Source organism: Scheffersomyces stipitis, chromosome 6 (genome assembly GCF_000209165.1).
Source record: "Scheffersomyces stipitis CBS 6054 chromosome 6, complete sequence".
Classification (NCBI taxonomy): Eukaryota; Fungi; Ascomycota; class Pichiomycetes; order Serinales; family Debaryomycetaceae; genus Scheffersomyces; species Scheffersomyces stipitis.
Genome location: NC_009046.1, coordinates 1,058,792 through 1,082,623, shown reverse-complemented (window position 1 = coordinate 1,082,623; position 23,832 = coordinate 1,058,792). Strand labels below are relative to the sequence as shown.

General features: G+C 43.4%; 9 protein-coding genes across 9 annotated transcripts; 5 read left to right on the top strand and 4 right to left on the bottom strand. All coding sequences in view use genetic code 12, as the record gives it.

The window, feature by feature from the left end:
• Positions 1–525: 525 nt before the first annotated feature.
• PICST_90419 (predicted protein) lies at positions 526–1,379 on the top strand (the record flags this gene model as incomplete). Its single annotated transcript, XM_001385865.1, has 1 exon — positions 526–1,379. One exon carries the CDS (start codon positions 528–530, stop codon positions 1,377–1,379), a length of 852 nt encoding a protein of 283 aa, XP_001385902.2.
• A 260-nt stretch (positions 1,380–1,639) lies between these two features.
• Positions 1,640–5,047, bottom strand: TRK1 (low affinity potassium transporter; the record flags this gene model as incomplete). The annotated part of the gene is made up of 5 exons (XM_001385524.1): positions 1,640–1,719; positions 1,921–2,016; positions 2,047–4,056; positions 4,132–4,379; positions 4,407–5,047. The coding sequence occupies 5 exons, from the start codon at positions 5,045–5,047 to the stop codon at positions 1,640–1,642; spliced, it is 3,075 nt and encodes a 1,024-aa protein (XP_001385561.2).
• A 1,683-nt stretch (positions 5,048–6,730) lies between these two features.
• URA2 (multifunctional pyrimidine biosynthesis protein (PYR1)) lies at positions 6,731–14,430 on the top strand. The gene is made up of 2 exons (XM_001385864.1): positions 6,731–6,756; positions 7,330–14,430. The coding sequence occupies exon 2, from the start codon at positions 7,424–7,426 to the stop codon at positions 14,057–14,059; it is 6,636 nt and encodes a 2,211-aa protein (XP_001385901.2). The 5' UTR covers positions 6,731–6,756; positions 7,330–7,423; the 3' UTR covers positions 14,060–14,430.
• Positions 14,431–15,154: 724 nt separating this feature from the next.
• Positions 15,155–16,084, bottom strand: PICST_62621 (predicted protein; the record flags this gene model as incomplete). Its single annotated transcript, XM_001385523.1, has 1 exon — positions 15,155–16,084. A coding segment is annotated over one exon (930 nt), but the record flags the coding sequence as incomplete, so codon positions are not given.
• Positions 16,085–16,816: 732 nt separating this feature from the next.
• PICST_47700 (predicted protein) lies at positions 16,817–17,539 on the bottom strand (the record flags this gene model as incomplete). Its single annotated transcript, XM_001385522.1, has 1 exon — positions 16,817–17,539. The coding sequence occupies one exon, from the start codon at positions 17,537–17,539 to the stop codon at positions 16,817–16,819; it is 723 nt and encodes a 240-aa protein (XP_001385559.2).
• Positions 17,540–18,298: 759 nt separating this feature from the next.
• On the top strand, positions 18,299–19,294 carry SDS3 (histone deacetylase and transcriptional regulator; the record flags this gene model as incomplete). The annotated part of the gene is made up of 1 exon (XM_001385863.1): positions 18,299–19,294. A coding segment is annotated over one exon (996 nt), but the record flags the coding sequence as incomplete, so codon positions are not given.
• A 908-nt stretch (positions 19,295–20,202) lies between these two features.
• On the top strand, positions 20,203–21,642 carry KTR5 (mannosyltransferase of the KRE2 family; the record flags this gene model as incomplete). The annotated part of the gene is made up of 1 exon (XM_001385862.1): positions 20,203–21,642. A coding segment is annotated over one exon (1,440 nt), but the record flags the coding sequence as incomplete, so codon positions are not given.
• A 92-nt stretch (positions 21,643–21,734) lies between these two features.
• On the bottom strand, positions 21,735–22,175 carry PICST_90470 (histone H4). Its single transcript, XM_001385521.1, has one exon. The coding sequence runs from the start codon at positions 22,137–22,139 to the stop codon at positions 21,828–21,830; it is 312 nt and encodes a 103-aa protein (XP_001385558.1). The 5' UTR covers positions 22,140–22,175; the 3' UTR covers positions 21,735–21,827.
• A 1,051-nt stretch (positions 22,176–23,226) lies between these two features.
• Positions 23,227–23,697, top strand: PICST_73330 (histone H3). Its single transcript, XM_001385861.1, has one exon. The coding sequence runs from the start codon at positions 23,241–23,243 to the stop codon at positions 23,649–23,651; it is 411 nt and encodes a 136-aa protein (XP_001385898.1). The 5' UTR covers positions 23,227–23,240; the 3' UTR covers positions 23,652–23,697.
• The last annotated feature ends 135 nt before the right edge of the window (positions 23,698–23,832 follow it).

Sequence of the window (23,832 nt, the reverse complement as noted above, 5' to 3'; positions counted from 1 at the left end):
TCACCGATAGCGGCCAATTGCCAAGCTGCACATTGCATTCTTGTGAAAGTCATGATAATCTGGCCATTCGCAGTTCAATTATTGGAAATAGATTCGGTTATACCGGTTCTTGTCTACCCCCAGTTCCGGAACGGATTATTATCCAAAGCGTAATTGTGGTCCCCATTACTAATTGCAGGTTTACCTTTCAACGGTGCGAATGTCGCTGCGCACCCCACTTTACACCCCCAGACTCGCTCAGTCACGCTTGGCTCTTGCATCCAAATTCTTTTTCCTTTTTCACTTTCCCAAGTGGGTGAATGAAATCAGCGACATTTATGGTCACTCAGAATAGCACGTGACAACTCACATGATCAGAAATTATATCCTACATGTAAATCAAAACATCCGTGCCGCTGATTTTGAATGTCGCACTGAGCAAATGTCGAAGTTCTGAGATCGCAATGTCGCACAGGCTAATATTCAAATAGAAAAATTGAACTCATCTCTGCGATAGCGAAAAATAGCTACTCATTGTCCATCACACCATGATCCGGAAACAGGCCAGAGAAAGAAGAGAGTATCTCTACCGCAAGTCGCTCCAGCTCAAGGAGGCCGCACTCACCGAGAAAAGACAGCAATTAAAGGCTGCTCTTGCTCTGGGAAAACCGCTTTCTAAGGATTTAGCTGAAGATGACCAGTTGCAAAAAGATTTCATTTATGATGAAAGTGAGCAAACTGAAGTTGACGATGAGTACAGTACACTCAGTGGCATAGCAGATCCAAAAGTTATCATTACTACTTCCAGAGATCCTTCGGTAAAGTTGCTCCAATTCTCCAAGGAAGTCAAACTCATGTTCCCCAATTCTCTTAAATTGAACAGAGGTAACTATGTCATACCTGAATTGGTGAAGACTTGTTCAAGAGTACAAATTTCGGACTTAATCATCTTGCACGAACACAGAGGGGTACCAACTTCGCTTACCGTAAGTCATTTTCCACATGGTCCATCTGCCATTTTCACATTACATAACGTTAAGTTGAGACACGATTTACCACAGCTAGGTAACGTTTCTGAATCTTATCCTCATTTGATCTTTGAGAACTTCACTACAGGTTTGGGTAAGAGGGTAGAAACAATCCTCAAACACTTGTTTCCACCAGGAGTGAAGAAGGACAGCTCCAGAGTGATAACTTTTGTCAACAATGATGACTACATTTCTGTAAGACACCATGTATACGTAAAAACGAAAGATGGTGTAGAGTTGAGTGAAATTGGTCCAAGATTCGAAATGAGACTCTACGAGATCAGATTGGGATTGCCAGACAACAAGAATGCTGACGTGGAGTGGCAGTTGAGGCGGTTTATCAGAACAGCCAACAGAAAGAACTACTTGTAGGATAGTGTACATTACCATAGCATGTATAATAGATTAAACGATAGAAGAGAAAAAAAAACCATGGAAATGGACTACGATATAGCAGTCAGAAACTTCATTTTGAATATTCGTAAGCTTCTCCGAAGATATGCTATATACACTGAGAAGTCGGCAAAACATTGCCTAGATAGAAAGTCAAGTACCAACTCTCGTCTTCACTACTTTACATCTTCGTGATTCTGTCTACACCTTTTCAATAAATAATGCATTAAATGTATGTACTAGACTTGGTTTCTGATTGCCTCTAACTCCTGTTCTTCCTGAGAAGTTGAAGTGATGATATACAGAGGATTTTCACTAACTATGGGCTGGTTGGCATCCTGGGATGGATAAGGTTTATGAGTATGCGTAGCGTGGTAATCATGTGTCACATTTTCGTCGTCTGTACGAAGCTGTTGACTTGTAAAATGTTCATTATGTGGTCTGCGCTGATTGTGCGAAGCCTGTTCCTGATGATGAGTTCTGCTGTTGGTGCTATGGATAGAAGCATTTGTTCTTGAACGAGAAGGCATGGCAAAGGCTGAAGATCTTCTTCTACCGAAAAGAATTCCTCCTTCTCTGGTGATCACTCTTCTCAAGATATTGTCTCCACCAATTCCTCCACCTACGTCAAAGGTGCTTGTTCTACCAAGTGTGTTTTCTCTTTCCATTGTAGTATGTCTACGGATGGCATGATTTTCTTGCAAGTGATCACGTCTCTGCATATCAGCATCTGGCAACATGATGGCTCTATCCAATGTATATGGCAAACCTCTATGTCTTCCTCTAACCATCATGGCTACGATGACCAATTTGGAAATGACAGAGAACTGCGAAGAGAGTGAAGCATTCACTCCAGTATACCCAAGCGACAAACCAACTGTACCATAGGCACTGATGATCTCAAACAAGATCGAAAAAACTGTGAATCTGATATCATTATTGTTCAATTTGCCCCCCTCGGCTATACACATAATAAAGAGTCCCAAAAAGATGAACCACAAGTCGAAAGACAATTGGTTTCGCAAATGCGCACCTATAAATGTATGTGGAGTCTTTTCGTCGTCTTCGTGATTCTCTTCTTTCAAGTAAACACCCAAAGATTGTTCTTCATAAACGTTAGTTCTTCTGATAGATATAGCCAAAGGCAAAACAGAGATATACATCATGATCATGTAACTAACTTGAACGGCAGGGTGCAACTGAGACAAGTCTACGACAGCAAAACCTGCAGTTCTGGTACTGAAAGCCTGGAAAAGCCCATCAACAATACGGTATCCAACCGGGATCTCCTTAAGATAGTTGTTGTTCAAGTCCAAAATGATAAAGAGAACCAAATCAACACCGTTGAGAACCACAAGAATTATAAAAAGCCACCACGTAGGCACTGATGGGAAGAGCAAAGTGAAACAACGTCTGGGGTGATCCAACAAGAAGCCCAACGACTCCTTGTACAACGACAATGGTTTGGCAGTCTTGAACAAGATCCATATTATGAAACGAAGAAATACAGGAAAACCCGTATTACCAATGACGATAAAGAAAGAAACAACAATCATCACATACACGGAACGACCAAACAGCACCATCGAGTCTGCTGTTAAGGTAAATCCCAAATCATTAAACGCTGACAGTGCAGTGAAGAACGCCCACCAGGTAGGAGAGACACCCTGAGTACGAACTACTTCTATGTAGCTCTCTCTCATAAGAATCCAGGGAAGAAGAAGGACGACTGCAAGAACATGGAAGCCTATATAGTATAGTACCAAAATCTTGATCAAGAGCTTCACCGCACGGTATTCTACACCGCCAAGCTCCTCTTTCTGAGCTTCCGTCATATGAATGAAAGTAGAGTTTCTTCCCACAGTAGGTTCCCAAGACAAGTAGTTCGTACTCATGACTTTGGTGATAGTAGGGCCGATTTCGTTTTCTTCATAGCTGGCTTCCTCGTCGTCTTCGTCATATGCGTCCTCATCCACGTAACTATCATCGTCTACATTGATACTAGAGTTGTAGCCGAACAAACGAGACGAAGTCTGTGAGACTCCAGGCGTTTTTATCCGTTTGAGTTTGCCTTTTTTGATGTTCTTTTTGAACTTCTCAAACTTTTCGTAAGTGGGCGAACTTACAAATGAGTGCTTTCTCGATCCATTAGGAACATCTAGTAAATTGGGTCTTTTTCTACGGGGATCGTTGGCAGGCTCCGCAAAATGAGTGGTAGGTCCTTCTTTTCTAGGACTTTCCGGATTGGCATCGTCTTCTACGTCTCCGTCATTTACGCTATCTTCATCATCTACAGCTTCTTCATCATCGTCATCATCATCGTTGTTGTCATTGTGGTTGTAGTCATGGTCATTTTCATCGTCATCATCTGCAACGTCAGTAGTGACTACTTCATTTTCAGAGTCAATAGAAGCATCATCGTCCACAATTTCTTCCAGCGCAGTGGAATAGCTTCGTTTGGTTTTGGGTGTGCTTGACAGGCCAGAATTGGAAAACGTCTTTCTCAAACGATTGGACCACTTGCTGCCCTTTTTCCAAGGTTTGGACCCGGAGCTGCCACTTGGTCTGTGGCTTTTAGGTTTGCGTTTGGTGTAAATACGTCCACCTGTTTTTTCGATCTCGTTCGGCGACTTTATCACCAAAACCTCATCATCATCTACATTATTATGTGAACTGGAGTTGCCTACTGGTAAAGCATTCTGATCAAAATGGATGTTACCACTTCTTCCACCATCAAGATTACGGGTGCTATTATTGTGGCTATCCTGCAAAAGCGCAATAGACCGGTACATGTCTGAAGGATCTAACTCCTTCGATCTGGCTCTCTTTGATGGCTGTGGCAAGTTGCCAAAACGAACGGCATCGTGAGGCGAATCCGGATTCAAGTCATTCAATCGGATATCGTCGGGGGCTCTCCTTCCTCTTTCTTCATCAGAATCGGAGGGCTCATCGATGTGTTCTACATCTCCATGAAAAGTACTGGCGTCTATCAGTTTGGGCACAGACGAAGAAGATTGCGGTGATGAATTATTCGCCATTTCGACATCTACAGTATGGAGCCCGTTGTCCTTTTGCTCTTTATCTACATTGTCACCTCTATTGTTGTTGCGTTTGCTTTTGTCAAACCCCAAGTTTTGGTTGGTGAAGGTGTTCAACCTGGTAGCGTCCATCGACTGGGTCCGAGCAGCAATTGTAGCCTGCCGTCTCATCTTGAAGTTGAGCTTAGACTTCTCCTTGATGTTATCAAAATGTCGTTCGAAAAAGTACAATCGCACAAAAAGCATCAGCCCATGGATGAAAATGGGTGTCGTAAATGTAGCAATGATGTAGAGAATAATCTGCTGGTACAAAGCAATAGTGTTGGTATCCACAGTGTTTAATCCAGCCTGTGTGGACGCACCCCCAGTGAAGAAGAGAGCGTCGATATATCTCAAATTTCTGACAGGATATACTAGCACAGACCCGAAAAAGACCCAGAAAATGATATAGCAATAATGGGCAGCCCGGAAATTCGGCACTAACACCTTGACAGTGGGCCCTAAGACCAGAGACAACCTGTGGATCTGGTTCCGTACTCGAAGCCCTACTTCAGACTCCAACCTCTTCCGTCGATATGTAGCATAGTATTTCTTTATTGTATCTAACATGGCATGAAAATGAACGAAATAGCAAGAATTAGCGAAAAATGACGAAACTGGCTTTTGTTATGTCTATATGGCAGTCGAAGACTTGAAGTTTGGTTTGATCTTGTATGATTTTGAATGCTTAAGATACTTAGGTGATTAGTGATAATGTCCAACTCCTAGCACAGCCTTTATAGGGTCTCGACTGACGTTTTATGAGCTTATGGGTTTATGAGTATATTCTTGACTAGTAGATTGCTTGATTTCCGGGAATAGCAAAGAATGAGCTCTCTATAGATAGGCTTACTCTTCTTGGTCGGGCCAAACGGAATGGTAATTTTGTAAATGCACTGGAGCACTGAAGAAATGAAACTAGATGAAAAATTAGGTGATGTGAACGAAATGAGCAGCAAGACTGTTCAAGCTCTCAGAGCTTTACAACAAGATCACAATTGGTGGCACGAGCCTGTCTCTGAGGAAGAGATCTCCTGAAGTCTGAAGTCAAGTCTAAACTACAGAGCAAAAAGAGGACTGTTCAAAGCCTTGAACAATTTATTTCGCATTTATTAAACCTTCATAAACCTACATATATACATTCTGGACGGATAGTGAATTAGTTGTGCCGAGACAAATACGAGCCGTCAGAAAGGCCCCAGATCGCCAAATGGTACAAAGATATCAGACAGTATTAGTTCGAGTTCTGCCGTGCTCTGTCTAGAATTCTGTAATCCCATATGGTGCCTATAGAGATGGTGTTCTGGAATTTTTCACTCCCTCTCGGAAAACTCACTTACCTGCGCACCTCATCTCATCTCATTTAGTCTCATCTCCATCTCTAGTCCTGGATCTCTTGTTCAAAGCCTATTCCCACATGGACGTTGGGTTGACGTGGACGTGTGCAGTCTCCTTCATCCATCTACAAGAGGACTCTACCTCTACTTGGCGGTGGAGCTCATCGCAGCCAGCGCTTTTCGTAGCTGGATAAGGAAATTCCGTGCACTCCACGGCTGAGAGCACCACACCTAATATACGGACAGATGCTACAGTTTTGTTCACTAGTCAGCCTGGAGCAGACAAATCTCCAAAGAATAAATAGAAAATCCGTATACAATATCACCTGCTCAATTCAAGTCATCTTCAGCTGGCAATTGCACTGGCAAGAAAAATCTCTACACCTCTCTTTGCTGGCTTGCAAAATGCCAGTACAGTCTCTACGATGCCCTTCTCTCCCGTATTTTTGTCTCGGAAACCTCAAGCGAGACAAGCAACACAAGTACATATTTTACGAGCAATTTTGAGTCTTCTCTGTCTCCCCCCAACGCCAACAACGTCTCTTCATACTGCCTTTTGTACCTCATCGTAGAAACTCTTGCAACTGAAAAATTTTATCCACTTCCGGTTTGACTCTGGTATACCACCTGCAGGAACACCATCTGCTTAACTATGCATGCATGGTGATTGACGTAGTTTTCACGTGATCAATATATATTGACTGCGTAGTTAAGACAGTCGAAATGAACTATATCCGAGGCGATGCGGCCCCCGGTTGTCGCGGTGCACAAAAATTTTTCCTGGGACCAAATAAAGTATAAAAGGATGGTAAAGGTACCGTGACTTTTCGGATCTATCAGTTATTCATTATTTATTTTATTTTGTTCTTCTCCTTCTCTTCCTTCTCTTTCTCAACAGTTGTCAATTCCCCAGTATAATTGCCAATCCGTGGTAGTCAAGGAGTATGTACTGTGTTAACTGTTGAGAAAGAGACGCTGTAGCGTTGTAGTGTGAGAGAGAAGAGAACATGTTTGAAATGACCAGATCTTTGATAGATTTCTCTGAGAATACTAAAGACTATGAACGACGATGGATGTGATGCCGACAGGACATGGATGTTGGGATTGCGATCGTGATATTGTCTGCTAGTTGCTCTTAGTTCATAGCTGATTGCTCTAGTCAAAAGCCAGTTGCTGTTACTGAGACGTGATTCACGTTTGCAATTTTTGTTCATACTTCAATTTTGATTTAGAAATTCAATCTTAAGGTTGAAGTCATGGAACGTATCCATTTTCACTTCATCCCATCTCATCTTAGTATTCCACTAGTGTTCCCAGACTGTTCTTTTGGAGCTCTCACATTCTATTATGGCCCGGTTTCGCAATTTTGCCGGAACTCGTATCTCATCGCAGATCCGGGCGATGACTGAAAAATTATAGTTTCTCCAGATCTTACCATCTCTCTGTCAGAGCACCATTCACCTGGCCACTCTTTCTCACTTCAGTCACTTTGTAGCAGCCTACTAACGCCGTTAGCCATAGTTGATATTTCTTTTCTCGAGTATTTTGATCTTCCCCCAATTGAAGTGCTCCCTTCCCCATTCTCTAAAGAAATACCTGTCTAGAAATCATGGTTGCTCAATTATCCGCTCCTATTTCTCCTCCAATGGAGTCTACTGGTGACAGGTTGATGACCTTGGAGACGTACGATGGAATCGCCTTGCAAGGTTACTCCTTTGGTGCTCCTGTTGCTGCTTCTGGTGAACTTGTTTTCCAGACTGGTATGGTAGGCTATCCTGAGTCTCTCACTGATCCTTCGTATGAGGGCCAGATTTTGGTTATCACCTATCCTTTAGTTGGTAACTACGGTGTCCCAGACAGAGAACTTTTGGACGACGACTACCTGCCAGCTTTGCCAAAGTATTTTGAGTCGAGCAAGATCCACATTGCTGGTTTGGTTGTTGCTCATTATACTGAGGACTACTCCCACTTCTTGGCCAAGTCGTCTTTGGGCCAATGGTTGCAAAAGGAAGGTATTCCCGCTGTGTACGGTGTCGACACCAGAGCCTTGACCAAGAATTTGAGAGATAAGGGATCTACTTTGGGTAGATTAGCTCTTTCCAATGATTCTGTCAAGTCTGAAACCATCTTGGCTTCTCCTGCCGACTGGGAACAACACTTTGAAATTCCTGAGTGGGACGACCCCAACGTCAAGAACTTGGTAGCCAAAGTATCCACTGACAAGCCAGTGTTGTACACCCCCAAGTCTGGCATCAAGACCGGCAAGAACGGCAAGCCTATCAGAATCGTAGCTGTTGATGTAGGTATGAAGTACAACCAGATCCGTTGTTTCGTCAGAAGAGGTGTAGAGTTATTGGTGGTTCCATGGGACTACGACTACACCACTGAAGAATACGATGGTTTGTTCATCTCTAACGGTCCAGGTGATCCCTCGGTTATGACCGAAACTGTCAAGAGATTACAGGGTGTCATTTCCGAAGGAAAGACTCCAATTTTCGGGATCTGTTTGGGCCACCAGCTTATGGCCAGAGCCACTGGAGCCTCGACCTTGAAGTTGAAGTTCGGTAACAGAGGTCACAACATCCCCTGTACCTCCACGATTTCTGGAAGATGTTACATCACTTCTCAGAATCACGGTTTCGCTGTGGATGCAAACACCTTAGCTTCTGGTTGGAAGGAGTTGTTCGTTAATGCTAATGATGGCTCCAACGAAGGTGTTTATCACGAGCTGAAGCCATTCTTTTCGGTTCAATTCCACCCAGAATCCACTCCTGGTCCTCGTGACACCGAGTTCCTCTTTGACGTCTTTATCAACTCTGTGGTCGACTTCAACAAGAACGGTGTCTACAAACAGGTAGCCTTCCCAGGTGGCCTTCTTGCAGACAACAGAGCTGCTCACCCTAAGGTTGATGTCAAGAAGGTTCTTGTGTTGGGATCTGGTGGTTTGTCTATTGGTCAAGCTGGTGAATTTGACTACTCTGGTTCTCAGGCTATCAAGGCCTTGAAGGAAGAAGGCATTTACACTATCTTGATCAACCCTAACATCGCTACAATCCAGACCTCCAAGGGTTTAGCCGACAAGGTCTATTTCTTGCCTGTAACACCTGAATTTGTAAGAAAAGTCATTAAGCACGAAAGACCCGATGGTATCTACTGTACTTTTGGTGGTCAGACTGCTCTTTCTGTCGGTATCGATTTGAAGGACGAGTTTGCCGATCTCGGTGTCAAGGTTCTTGGTACTCCTATTGATACCATCATTACTACTGAAGACAGAGAGTTGTTTGCTAGCGCCATGGCTGACATCAACGAAAAATGTGCCAAATCTGAAGCTGTCAGCACAGTCGCGGAAGCAGTGATTGCTGCTAACAATATCGGCTACCCATTGATTGTCAGAGCTGCCTACGCTTTGGGTGGTCTTGGTTCTGGTTTCGCCGATAACGAGGAAGAGTTGGTCGAATTGTGTAACAAGGCTTTCGCTACTTCTCCACAAGTCCTTGTAGAAAGATCCATGAAAGGATGGAAGGAGGTTGAGTACGAAGTCGTTCGTGATGCTTTCGACAACTGTATCACAGTTTGTAACATGGAAAACTTCGATCCTTTGGGTATTCACACCGGTGACTCTATTGTCGTAGCTCCTTCTCAAACGTTGTCGGACGAAGACTACAATATGTTGAGAACTACAGCTGTCAACGTCATCAGACACTTGGGTGTTGTTGGTGAGTGTAACATCCAGTATGCCTTGAACCCATTCTCCAAGGAATATTGTATCATTGAAGTCAACGCCAGATTGTCCCGTTCGTCTGCATTGGCCTCTAAAGCTACTGGTTACCCATTGGCTTACACTGCTGCCAAGCTTGGTTTGAACATTCCTCTTAACGAGATCAAAAACTCCGTCACCAAGAAGACTTGTGCTTGTTTCGAGCCATCTTTGGATTACGTAGTTGTCAAGATCCCAAGATGGGACTTGAAGAAGTTCACCAGAGTGTCGTCGTTGTTGTCGTCGTCGATGAAGTCTGTCGGTGAAGTCATGTCGATCGGTAGAACTTTTGAAGAAGCCATTCAGAAGGCTATCAGATCCACCGATTATCAGAACTTGGGTTTCAACAAGACTTCTGCCTTGATGTCTATCGACATCGACAGCGAGTTGCAGACTCCTTCTGACCAACGTTTGTTTGCTATTGCCAATGCCCTTTCCGATGGCTACTCTGTCGAAAAGGTCTGGTCCTTGACCAAGATCGACAAATGGTTCTTGAACAAGTTGGACGGATTGATCAAGTTTGGAAACAAAATTTCTTCATATGTATCCAAGGAAAACTTGCCTACCTCCGTGTTGAGACAGGCTAAGCAACTTGGCTTCGAAGACAGACAGATCGCAAAGTTCTTGAGCTCTAACGAAGTTGCCATCAGAAGATTGAGAAAGGAAGCTGGTGTGATTCCTTTTGTCAAGCAAATCGATACGGTTGCCGCTGAATTCCCTGCCTTCACCAACTACTTGTACATCACCTACAATGCTGATTCTTCCGATGTCACCTTCGATGAACATGGTGTTATTGTTCTTGGTTCTGGTGTCTACAGAATTGGTTCTTCCGTCGAGTTCGACTGGTGTGCTGTGAGAGCCATCAGAACTTTGAGAGAAAACGGCCACAAGACTATTATGATAAACTACAACCCGGAAACTGTTTCTACTGATTATGACGAAGCCGACAGATTGTACTTTGAAACAATAAACTTGGAAAGAGTGTTAGATATCTACGAATTGGAACAGTCCAATGGTGTTATTATCTCTATGGGTGGTCAAACGTCCAACAACATTGCTTTACCATTGCATCGTCAAAACGTGAAGATTTTGGGAACTTCGCCAGAGATGATCGACTCTGCTGAAAACAGATACAAGTTCTCTAGAATGTTAGACAAAATTGGTGTCGATCAACCAGCCTGGAAGGAATTGACTTCCATTGCTGAAGCCGAAGAGTTCGCCGAAAAGGTCACTTATCCTGTTTTGGTCAGACCATCTTACGTTCTTTCTGGTGCTGCTATGAATACCGTCTATTCCAGAGACGATTTGGCTTCTTATTTGACTCAGGCTGTAGATGTTTCTCCTGATTACCCAGTTGTCATCACCAAGTACATCGAAAACGCTAAGGAAATTGAGATGGATGCCGTCGCCAGAGACGGTAAGATGATCATGCACGTAGTTTCTGAACACGTCGAAAATGCTGGTGTCCATTCTGGTGACGCCACATTGATTGTTCCTCCTCAAGATTTGGATCCAGAAACTGTGAGAAGAATCGTAGAAGCTACCGCTAAGATTGGTAAAGCTCTTGACATTACTGGTCCATATAACATCCAGTTTATTGCCAAGGATAACGATATCAAGGTTATCGAGTGTAACGTCAGAGCCTCGCGTTCTTTCCCATTTATTTCTAAGGTTGTAGGCACCGACTTGATTGAAATGGCCACAAAGGCTATCATGGACTTACCACTTACTCCTTACCCCGGAGAAAAGTTGCCTGAAGATTACTGTGCTGTCAAGGTTCCACAATTCTCGTTCTCTCGTTTGGCTGGTGCAGATCCTGTCTTGGGTGTCGAAATGGCTTCTACTGGTGAAGTAGCTACATTTGGTAGAAACAAATATGAAGCCTACTTGAAGTCGTTGATCTCGACTGGCTTCAAGTTACCTAAGAACAATGTGTTGTTCTCCATTGGATCGTACAAGGAAAAGCAAGAATTGCTTCCATCCATTGCCAAGTTGCACGAGTTGGGCTACAAGATCTTTGCTACTGCCGGTACTGCCGATTTCATCAAGGAACACAATATCCCTGTTCATTATTTGGAAGTGTTGGGCAAGTCTGAAGACCAAAAGTCGGAATACTCGTTGACTCAGCATTTGGCTAACAATTTGATTGACTTGTATGTCAACTTGCCTTCTTCCAACCGATTCCGTCGTCCAGCCTCGTACATGTCTAAGGGTTACGAGTCTCGTCGTATGGCTGTGGACTATTCTGTTCCTTTGGTAACTAATGTCAAGTGTGCCAAGTTGTTGGTAGAAGCCATTGCCAGAAACATTCCACTTGAAGTCTCCAACAGAGATGCCCAAACTTCTCACAGAACAACTGTTTTGCCAGGTTTGGTCAACATCACCTCGTTTGCTACTTCATTCGATGACTTCGAAGCCACCACTAAGGAATCCTTGGCCGCAGGCTTCACATTCAACGCTTTCTTGCCTCAGACTTTAGCTGGTTCAGTAGTCACAGACTTCGACTCGTTGCTTGAAGCCATCGATTTTGCTGGTTCTGCTGCCTACACCGACTACTCGTTCTCAATTGCTGCTAACGATGCCAACGCAAACGAGGTTCTTGAAGCTGCCCAGAACGCTGGTGCTTTGTTCTTGCCATTTAACGATTTGGCCAACTCCAAGGTATCTGCCATCTCGACTCACTTTGCCTCATGGCCAGAAAACAAGCCAATTATCAGTGACGCTAAGACTACTGATTTAGCTTCTGTTTTATTGTTAGCTTCGTTGCATAACAGATCAATTCACATTACCAATGTTTCTTCTAGAGAAGACTTGGAGTTGATCAAGATGGCTAAAAGTAAGGAATTGAGAGTCACCTGCGATGTAGCTGTCTACTCGTTGTTCTTATCCAGAGACGAGCTTGACGTTCCATTTTTGCCCACCAAGGAAGACCAGGACTACTTGTGGGACAACATCGCTGATGTTGACTGTTTCTCCATCGGTGTATTGCCATACTTGGTCGCTAAGGCTACTGGTAAGAAGGTTGTTCCAGGTTTGGGTATCAACGAAGCTCTTCCATTACTTTTGAGCGCCGTCAAGGACGGTCGTCTTACCCTCGACGACATCGTTGAACGTTTCCACAACAACCCAGTGAAGATTTTCAATATTCCAAAGCAGGATGCCACTTCTGAAATCGACTTGGACAGATTTGTTTCTTCTACTACAAAGAATGTAGCTTCCATTTTCCAACACAAGAAGTTGCAAGGTTCAGTTGACAGAGTGTTGTTGCATGGCGAAACTGTTTGTTTGGATGGTACTGTTCTGGCCGAAGCTTTAGGTAAGAATGAAGTCGAACCCAGAGCCAGATTTAGCTCCATCACCAACATTCCAGCATCTCCAGTTCCAAGAAAGGCTAGAGCCTCTTTCACTGCTGACTTACGCCGTCCATCTCTCATCAAAGACTTGCAGACACAACCTTTGCCTACTGATTTCGAAAAGTTTGGTAAAGAGTTGGTTTCGCAGCCTCCAGCTGGTTCTTTGAGCGAGGGTAACGCTTTGGTGAACTACATCAGACACCACAACACCTTCTTGAGAAACTCTGTTTTGTCTGTCAAGGACCTCACCAGGTCTGACATGCACTCATTGTTCACAGTAGCCCAAGAGATGAGGTTGGCTGTAGAAAGACAAGGTGTCTTGGACATCTTGAAGGGCAGGGTTTTGGCTACTATGTTCTATGAGCCTAGTACCAGAACTTCTTCTTCTTTCGATGCTGCTATGCAAAGATTGGGTGGAAGAGTTGTAGCTGTAGAATCCGGTTCTTCTTCCGTAAAGAAGGGTGAGACCTTGCAAGATACAATCAGGTCGTTGGCTTGTTACGCTGATGCCATTGTATTGAGACATCCATCTGAAGAGTCGGCTGACATCGCTGCTAAGTACTCTCCGGTTCCAATTATCAACGGTGGTAATGGCTCTAAGGAACATCCAACCCAAGCTCTCTTGGACTTGTTCACTATCAGAGAAGAGTTGGGTACTGTGAATGGTATCACTGTCACGTTCATGGGTGACTTGAAGTATGGAAGACCAGTTCACTCCTTGATCTACTTGTTGCGTCACTACCAGGTGAGAATCCAGTTGGTCGCACCTAAGGAGTTGGCTCTTCCAGAATCAATTAAGAACATCTTGATCGAAAGTGGTATTAGGGTAACTGAATCTGAAGAGTTGACTAAGGACATAATCGCCAGATCTGACATCTTGTATTGTACCAGAGTCCAGGAAGAAAGATTCTCTGACAGAGAACAGTACTTGAGATTGAAAGACACCTACATTGTTGACAACAAGATTTTGTCTTACGCCAAACAACACATGGCTGTTATGCATCCATTACCAAGAACTTCTGAGATTCGTGAAGAAGTCGACTTTGACCAGAGAGCTGCTTACTTCAGACAAATGAGATATGGATTGTTTGTCAGAATGGCTCTTTTGGCCATGGTGGTTGGTGTTGACTTTTAGGCTTGCTGCTACAATTGGGGAATTGTTCAGTTTCATTGATCATAAAGATCACAATATTAAACATCATCATAAACATCATTCTTATCTTCCATTATACTTTTCACGATTCAAAATTTATACATTAGAGCTATGGTTATGGCTGGGGCTTTCGGGGGAAAGCACCGGCAGCTTACTCTAGACTCTTTATAAAATCTTAATATACTTGATTTCTAATATTAATAGTTGAAGTAGCTGTACTTCTTAACGAGTGGCCATGTCATTTTCACAATACGAAAGGCATGTTATAGTAAATGCATCTTCACCGTAATTACAATACTACACTTCCACTTCTTCATCATAATATTTCTATTATATATACATTTAGTACAGTTGATCCGTACTTCATAATCAATACTAATCGTGAAGTAGGTTCATATGTAGATCGTGATCTTTATTGCACTTCTTCTACTCGTTTGTATCCTTGATGAACATATTTGCTTCATCCTGGTCATTCCTCTCGCCATTCTGTGATTGCAGATGTCGTCCTTCCGGACGTCCAGAGTCTTGTACGTCTTCGTTGGCCTGAATCAAAGCTCTCGCTATTTCAATTTCATCTCCACCAGCTCCATGACTATAGCCTGTAACCTCGGGATCAATCTCGGGGTTTCGCAGCTTGCTACTATCAGAGTCCTGATAATTACTGTGATAATCACTCTGGTATTGTGGATAATGGCCAGCACCAGAGGCTGCTGCAGCTGCATACGACTGGTGCTGAGTATGGTGAGTTTGCTGGCCACGCTGCTGCAGATGTTGTTGTGATCTCTGGGCCTCTTCTACAACCGCTATGAGATTATCGTCCAAGCCAGACAAGTCATGGCCCAAGAGACTCTCAGCATCATGTCTGTTGGAAGGAAGCTGGTGCAACTGCGCCGCGGCCACCATGGCTTCGACTTCATCTGAAGGTCTAGATCTAAGTAAGTTGCGCGCATTCTGACTCGATTGCTGGTAGATTTTATTGGCATTGCCCTCGCCAGAGACAGACCCGTTTCTGTGCCTGCTGTGGCTGGTGCCATTGATCTTCTTCTGGGCTGTTGATGTACGTTTGAGCATCGAAACGTCGCGAGAAGGATCTCTGCATTCGGCACAATTCTTAATGGCAGTGGCTACAGTGTCTTTTATTCTTGTCCAGTGGTACTTCTCTGTCACAATGGATGTTGTCTTGTTGATGCCTCCGTGGTTCGACAAGTGGACTTCGGTGCAGATCTGTAACTGTCTTACAGGATTACTCACAACTTCTCGACCCTTAAGCATCAACTTTCCATTCTCCAATCGATAATGGGAAGCCGAGGAACGTAATCGAGACTTCTCCTGACGATCAGCCATCGCTGGATATCTGCCAGTTTCCAAGTAGAACTTGATCTTGTCAAACCGATAAGCACCAACGGCGGGATCCGAGGTGTTGATCAATTCTCTTCCATACATAATGGCATCCACAGCCTGTTCATGACCCTTAAGAATACCAGCCAGCTTGACACGGCCGATTCTCTTGAAATTAAGTGACTCCCAAATGCTACGAGCTGCCACATTCGTTTCAAAAACTAAGTTAAATATAGAATAGGTGTATCCGAGTCTAGGTGCCCATTGCAAATAGCAGTCTGTGAGCGTTCTACCAATGCCTTTGCCACGAATCCCAGCATTAACCAAGAAGTTTCCCGTGCAAATGTGTGAACACCGGCCTGGATAGTTGGGCTTGATGAAAAAGGTACCCAAACACTCCTTTTCCCATTGTCTAGAACCCTCTAGAGCCGGAGAATCTCCTAACACCATTACGGCAGCGAAAGCTCCAAACCAATAATTTTGGAACTGCTCAATATGAAGAGTATCAAAAAAGCTGGAAGTCTCACCTCTTTCAATTTCCATATTGAACTCGTCACATAAAAACGCAAGCAATCCTGGTGGAAGTTCATTTGTCGTATGGATGGGATAAATGGTAGCAGTTGTCTCACCATCCTTCAACAAGACAGTGTATCTATCGATAACAGCGACGGGATCATAGTCAAGATGGGGCCGGTACAGGCCCGACAGAAGCACGTCGTCAAATTCAGGCATTTTGCAAGGCTGTCTCTTCAATCAGATAAATTCAGGAAGCTAGGATTCTGATATACGAGTGTAGATGGGGTACTGCCACAGTATATTTTGGAATGTCAACAAGTGAGTTGATGGGATTAGAATTCACGTGCCGTGGATCATGTGCTGGATGCTAAATTCAAAAGCATATATGACATTCTGTTCACAGAGGAACTTGGCTTGGGATGTTTTGGAATGTCGTGGGATGTTCATGTATAATAGGACCTTCTGTTTGATATTGCTCTACTCTCTTTGCTCCCATTTTCCACCGAAAAACCTTTCATTGATTGCTCAAGGTGATTTTAAGTACGGCATATAATATCTCCATAGTAAATGATATCCTTATGGGATAACTGGAAAAGAACTTTTATTGTCTTTTCTACAAGATTTGCTGTAGCATGCTGGACTTTTGTTTGATATCCAGAAATAGCTCGATCTTTTATTTCCACCTTTCTGCTGTGTTTGGTACGTATGGTGAAAAATGGTTGCAATATGCTTATTGTATAAACCTGCATATTCTATCTAGTATAGACTCTAAATTTTGCAACTGCTCTAACTGATAAGATCTATGAAAATATCTAGTCTTGGACGATTTCCGTTTAGAATATCAAGCCAATTTCTCCTTTAATGAGATTTCACTTCATGATCATTTCATACTTTTCCGTTTTCTGCTGCTTCAATGCCTTTTTCAGAAACCAAGTCCTTACCGAACATATGTGCACCTACTAAATGCTTATGACCTTTAAGAACAGCGACATTCTTGACATATCCAATTCTTTCGAATCCCAATCCATCCCAAATCTTCAAACTGGCGATATTTGTCTCAAAAACAAGGTTGAAAACCGAATACACATACCCCAATTGTGGAGCCCATACCAAGTACTTTCTTCCGAGTTCCTTCCCGAGGCCCAAACCTCGTTTCTCGTGGTTGACAACAAAACCGGCGTTGCACACATGTGAACATCTGCCAATGTAGTTTGGCTTGATGTAGAAGTTCCCGAGGAAAATGTCTCGCCATTGAGATACCGACAACAGTTTCAAGTCGTCGTCGAGGGCCGATTGGTGTTCACCTTCTATGAGTATAGCTACAAACCCACTGAACCAGTATTTGACAAAATCGTCATGTGTCAACGTCTGGTGGTGGGGATACGTCTGGCCCTCTTCCACAATGTAGTTGAACTCGTCTTGGACGACTTGAACGAGATTGTCCGGAATCTCGGTATACTCATGGACTGGAAGAAGAGTAACAGTTTTGGTGGAGTCTTTTTCAAGCGTGAAAGTAATAGGAGTGGTGATTCTGCCGGTGGCTTCAAATTTGCCATCGGCAAAGGGAAGCTGTTCTAGAAAATCAAACTTTTCACCAGATATGGACATAATGACTGAAGGTGAATTGAATAAGTTGATTAAGTTGAACAAATGGACGATCTCTCAAGAGTGAACAATTCAGATAAGGTTAAAGAAACTCAAATTCAGCAGGAAAAAAGGTTACTGAAAGAACCAAATAGGTGTATTCACTTCCCTGGTCAGTAAAGACTGTTTCCAGTTGTAGAGTGGTTATGTTTTGAATTTATGAAGCAGGTCCACTGCTTATATATTGCTGAGCTAGTCGGATTGAGTCAGATCCGGGTACTTGGATCCGCAATGTCTGGGGAAGACTGAAAATTTTGGGAGATAGTGAAATACTGCATAGAGACAGCAATGCGCAATGATTTTATTTCACGACGAAGCCATTACCCGGCCAGATTGTTGTATAAGGAGAATTCACAGTTTAGTGGATTTGGAGATGAAATTTAATTGTGTTTTACTACAGTAGAATTAAGATATACTTTATACGTGAAACTCGTCATGGAGGACGCCAAACGTAACGATGTTCCTGATAGTAAGTAGAAAGCCAAAAATCTGAAGATGAATACGAAGATGAAGTCTATGTTTCATTTGATGTTCATAACAAGACGAAGTAACACATTTGATGATATCTACAAAAATCACGATGTCCGTCGAATGTGATTATGTTTGTGTACATATCGCAATCTTGTCATCTCACCAGTCTAATCGTGTTTGAATTTTTCATCTGCTTCAACTTTTCATATCATCATATATCTACCATGTATTCATTATACTAACTTCCCAGGCATCAGCAAACGAGACAAAAAGAGACAGCAAGTGGGGGTACGACTCAACAAACTAGAGGTGATGTTCCGTAATGACCGCGACAATTTCTATCGAAGTCTGCTTCACGAGCTTCAGACCAAACTAGCCATGCTTCAGCAGGGCACCAATGAAGAGCTTGTAGCGAAAAAGATAAGGCTAGAAGAGGAACGTGACTACGAGCTCACCAAGTTGCGTCTCTGGGAAGAGTACCGAGTCAAACGAATAGAGTCTGAGTACAATGAGGATCTCAGCAAAGCCAAAGACAACCACGACAAGATGATCAAGCTCATCAAGGAAAAGCTCTACGACAAGCTTCAAAACCAGATCAAACAGCTCAAAGAAGATAAATTGCTTCTCAATTTAGTGAACGGAAATTCGTGGAGCAATTCACCAACCCAAAACGCGTCAACGGCAGCTGCCCTATCAGCTGCTGCTGCAGCAGCGGGAAGTCTTTCACTCAACGATAGACGTTCCTTACGAAAGCGTGAATTGAGTTCACGCTTTACAGCTGGCGAGGCTGACGACTTATCTGACGGTGGCTTGGGAGCAGGCTCTACCACCGGTAACGCTTCTTCCATACCCAGTGGATATGTGCTGGCTACTGGCAAACGTAGACGTCTCTATGCCACAAGATACTCTTCTAATGAAGAGTTGTCGCTGGGAATCACCAGTAATGGAGCTGCTGGAAATCCGCCCGGATCTTCGTACCGGAACGGAAACTCCGTGGCAGTTTCCAGTGGCTACGACTCCAATCTCAGCGACAAAGACTACGACGCATTGAACCTGTTGATCATGCACAACGATGACGGCGGAGCTTCCTTGGTGCTATTGGATAAGAACTCTAGCAGCAGCAATAATAATAAGCCTAATACCAGAGGCTCGCACAAGCAGTTTGTCGGAGTACAAGGGTTGAAGCCCGAGGAGTTGAACGAAGACTTGAGTCTCTTAAGAAATGCGATAGTCAAGAAGGAGAAGTAATATAGATTATACATGATGTTAAATGGTTAGTGAAGACGTAGACTTAGTTGTAGTGTTATCATATTGATGAATATTGAGCCGCACCGTGGTAGGATTACTGAGGATTGTTCCGCACAGGATGTATTCAGATCTTGGTTTTCTCGCTATTTTTGTAATAGTCTCGCTATTTACTCGACCTTTTGCTTATATGGTACAATAGCACAGTAGCTTCATTCTATTGCACTATACTGAATAGCAGTCTTTCTTCGAGTCTCATCTGGAATAAGAACAGTGTATCGAGAAGAAGCTGCTCGCTGGTCGAGAGTTCTTTCATTACAATTATCAGTTCTCTTTGTCAGTAGATCTTTCGCAAAAGTTGCGATCTCTGGCGTGAAAAATTACTCTCACTAAATTCACCTTAATTGTAGAGCAACATAAATCTAATTCCAATTACAATATTCACATTTATATTTATTTTCATGACTAAACATACCAGACCGTCGTGGTCAAACTTCGTAAGTCCTGGCGAAAGTGCTACGGAACAACCGACCTACCGCTGGGACTCCGACGAATATAACGATAACGAAATCGAGACTGACTCCAGCGATGAAAAATCAGTGAGATTCTCCTCCAGATTGCACCCAAAAGCCACGCTGGCCATGAAAGTACGAAGGCCAAAGTTCCTTAATTTCAAAATCAGGCTCAAAGGCAAATGGCTAAGGCGAAGGGTGACGGCTTGGACTTTGCTGATTTTGCTGATATTTGCCATAATTGCATACTTACATAATAGAAGCAATTCAAGAGCCAGAGCCTTTGAGCCATACTGGACCGACGAGTACGACAAGTTTGCTTTCAGCGACCATTTAGACCAAGAGGCTTCCGCCCACAACAATTTCGATAACAACGAGTTTGTCTTTGGCGACAACATCATCCTGTCGGGAATAGATGCTCCTTTCCAGTACGGCTGTAACATCCCTGATGTGACGGCGCCAAGAGCCGACGCGGCCTTGGTAGTTCTCGCTAGAAATTCCGAGCTAGAAGGAGTGATAAAGCTGATGAAATCGCTAGAAAGGCACTTTAATCAATGGTACAATTACCCATGGGTTTTCTTGAATAATGAAGAGTTCACAGAGGAGTTTAAAGAAACAGTGCAGATGTATACCAGTTCGGAAGTTGAGTTTGGTTCGATTCCTGAGAAAGAATGGGAGTTCAATGAATCTGTTGATACGGACGAGTTTAAGGAAAGTGTAGATAGCCAAGGAGATCGAACCATTTTGTACGGGAACTTGCCATCATACCATAAGATGTGTCGCTTCTATTCTGGTTTCTTCTATAAGCACGAGTTAGTAGTAAAACGTAAATGGTATTGGCGAGTAGAGCCAGATGTCGAGTTCTTCTGTGACATTACATACGATCCATTTATCCAGTTGGAAGAGCACAACAAGAAGTATGGCTTCAACGTCATGATACGCGAATTGTACTATACTGTACCAGGCTTATTTCGTGAAACTATGGCGTACATCAAGAAGAACGGGATTCAAGTCAGAGGAGCCTGGAACTTGTTCATAAAGGACTCGAAGTGGACAAGAGGAGGTGATCAGTTGGCCTATGATGGAATTTCGCAAAAGCGAGATATCCTCAGAGAGCTAGAGGATAATATCGCTCTTAAGAAGTTCCGAGCAATAAAGAAGAAGAAGGAAAGACATGTGCAGAAGCTTCCAGAACGATTGCTCAAGAAGCTCGCCCATGTTGCAGAAGTTATGCCAAGGCTACACGAGGACAGAATGAACCGTGAAGACTACAACTTGTGCCATTTCTGGTCCAACTTCGAGATAGCTAGAACAGATTTGTTCACGGACAAAGTGTACGAAGACTACTTCCGTCATTTAGATGACAGTGGAGGATTCTACAAGGAAAGATGGGGAGATGCACCTGTTCATTCGCTAGCTGTAGGGATGATGTTGGAATTGAAAGAGATTCACTACTTCAGAGACATAGGCTATAGACATTCCACCTTGGGCCATTGTCCTGGAAATGCTAGGAAGAACCAGTTGAGGTATGTCCCGAGTGAAAAGTACTATAAAACAGATTTGGAAGAGGATCTGAAGTGGTTAGAGCCTGACAAACCAACAAAGTATGGAGTAGGATGTAGATGTAGATGTCCTCCGGAGCAGAAAGAGATAGAGAACTCAGGAGCTTCTTGTATCCGGGACTGGGTGGAAGTCACAGCCAACGACTACAGAGCATTCAGGCCGGTCGATCTAGATTATTGGGGCCATGAGATGGAAGTGAGGATGGATGAGTATTTGCTCAATGGGGGCAAATTGGGCTACAGCAACTTGGCAGATGCGATGTTGAAAGAAGTGTAATAGAATTATAGAAAGTAGTAGAAGACAAATAGAATCAGGTCGTGGTAGCTTCATTCAGGTAGAAACTCGTCTACAGTCTACGATGTCACATTAACTCATGATGTTTACTAATATACACTGTAATAGTCTTGGAATAGCTAGAATACACAAAGGAAGAAAAACTGCAATGTTCAACAAAAGCATGTTTAACCACCGAAACCATACAAGGTTCTACCTTGTCTCTTCAAGGCATAGACGACATCCAAAGAGGTGACGGTCTTTCTCTTGGCGTGTTCAGTGTAAGTGACAGCATCTCTGATGACGTTTTCCAAGAACGACTTCAAGACGACTCTGACTTCTTCGTAGATCAAAGCAGAGATACGCTTGACACCACCTCTTCTGGCCAATCTTCTGATAGCTGGCTTGGTGATACCTTGGATGTTGTCTCTCAAGATCTTTCTGTGTCTCTTGGCACCACCCTTTCCTAAACCTTTTCCACCTTTTCCTCTACCGGACATTGTTACTGATTAATTGATTGTGTTGTTAACTGAAAGTTAGAAAACTAATCTTGAAGAAAAAAAGCTTCTCTAATCTACAGCGAGAAATCGCCATCTATATATACTGCTAGGCGAGAGAATTATAAACACATACAAATCGTAATCTCATGCACGAGATCCACCTCGCAAATCCAAAACAAACAACAACAGCCAAGGAAGCTATCTAAGCTGAACAGGCCTTTAGCGACGACGTCAATGTTGTCTGGCGCTCGTTTTGTGGCTCTTCAGTGGTGAATTTCGCAGCTAATTCTGTTCTGTTGGCGACTCTTCTCCACAAAATCGCAGAATATCGCGGATTTTGTTAGGGCCGAATTCTACACACGCGATGCGTAATATGTGGGCCGGCGAAAATCGCACTTCTTGTCGCGACAGAAGAGAAACTTGCAACCCATCGCCTACCGCTCCCTGCACAAACACGCTGGAACAATGAGAATTTCGCAGTAATTCCACCCACGAAAACACGCTGCTGGAGAAACAGAACCAAACACCAAAAGTCATGGTTTTGCGGTCTGGAAAGGGCTCCAAAGCCCAAAAACCTCCAAAACACCAGCATTAACATGCAAACAGAACTGCAACACACACGCCAAACCACGAAAAAACTGCACTTCTGACGTGAAACCAGCTATTCTCCTGCCTTGTCTCAATTACCTGAACAAAGCCGGTATGACAGTTACGCAAACAAGGAACCCACTACTAATAACTGCTAGCAGTCACGAACAATTCCTTATCTTCCTTGCAGCTGCATTCTCACATTTACTGATATCTATTTTAGATTCTCCTGCACATACTGCCAGTTTCCGTCTCGTGAGACTTCTCCCGTTAGCAGTGTCTTCTTGTCTCCCCAGAGTTGTGTGAGATTCTTCGCGCACAGCCAAACGTAAACAAAACAAAACAAATACCTCCAGAGCAGTTCACGTGATACATTTCCAGCAGAACACGATAAACATAAACAAGACGAGACACTGAAAAATGTATATAAATGCTCCAACCCCCAGGATTAGTTCCTGATTTCTGTTTAGTTTTTTTTCTTATCATTGTAACCTTTTTACACAACAAGTTAAAATGGCTAGAACCAAGCAAACAGCAAGAAAGTCCACTGGTGGTAAGGCCCCAAGAAAGCAATTGGCTTCCAAGGCCGCCAGAAAGTCCGCTCCATCTACCGGTGGTGTCAAGAAGCCTCACAGATATAAGCCAGGTACCGTTGCCTTGAGAGAAATCAGAAGATTCCAAAAGTCTACTGAACTTTTGATCAGAAAGTTGCCTTTCCAAAGATTGGTCAGAGAAATCGCCCAAGACTTCAAGACCGACTTGAGATTCCAATCTTCTGCCATCGGTGCTTTGCAAGAATCCGTCGAAGCCTACTTGGTCTCCTTGTTCGAAGACACCAACTTGTGTGCCATTCACGCCAAGAGAGTCACTATCCAAAAGAAGGATATCCAATTGGCCAGAAGATTGAGAGGTGAAAGATCCTAGATAGGTTAGTTTTATTGTATATTAGATGAATAAAGATGTATATTAGACAACGTGTAGAGTTTGTAGCTATAAGCTTGCCTTCTCAGGAATTTCTGCTGTCCGTCTTCTGTCTGTTTTTCCTGCTTCTGCGTTTGAGTCCTCTCAGACTAGGATCTTATTTTGCACCCATTGGTGTTTCCTG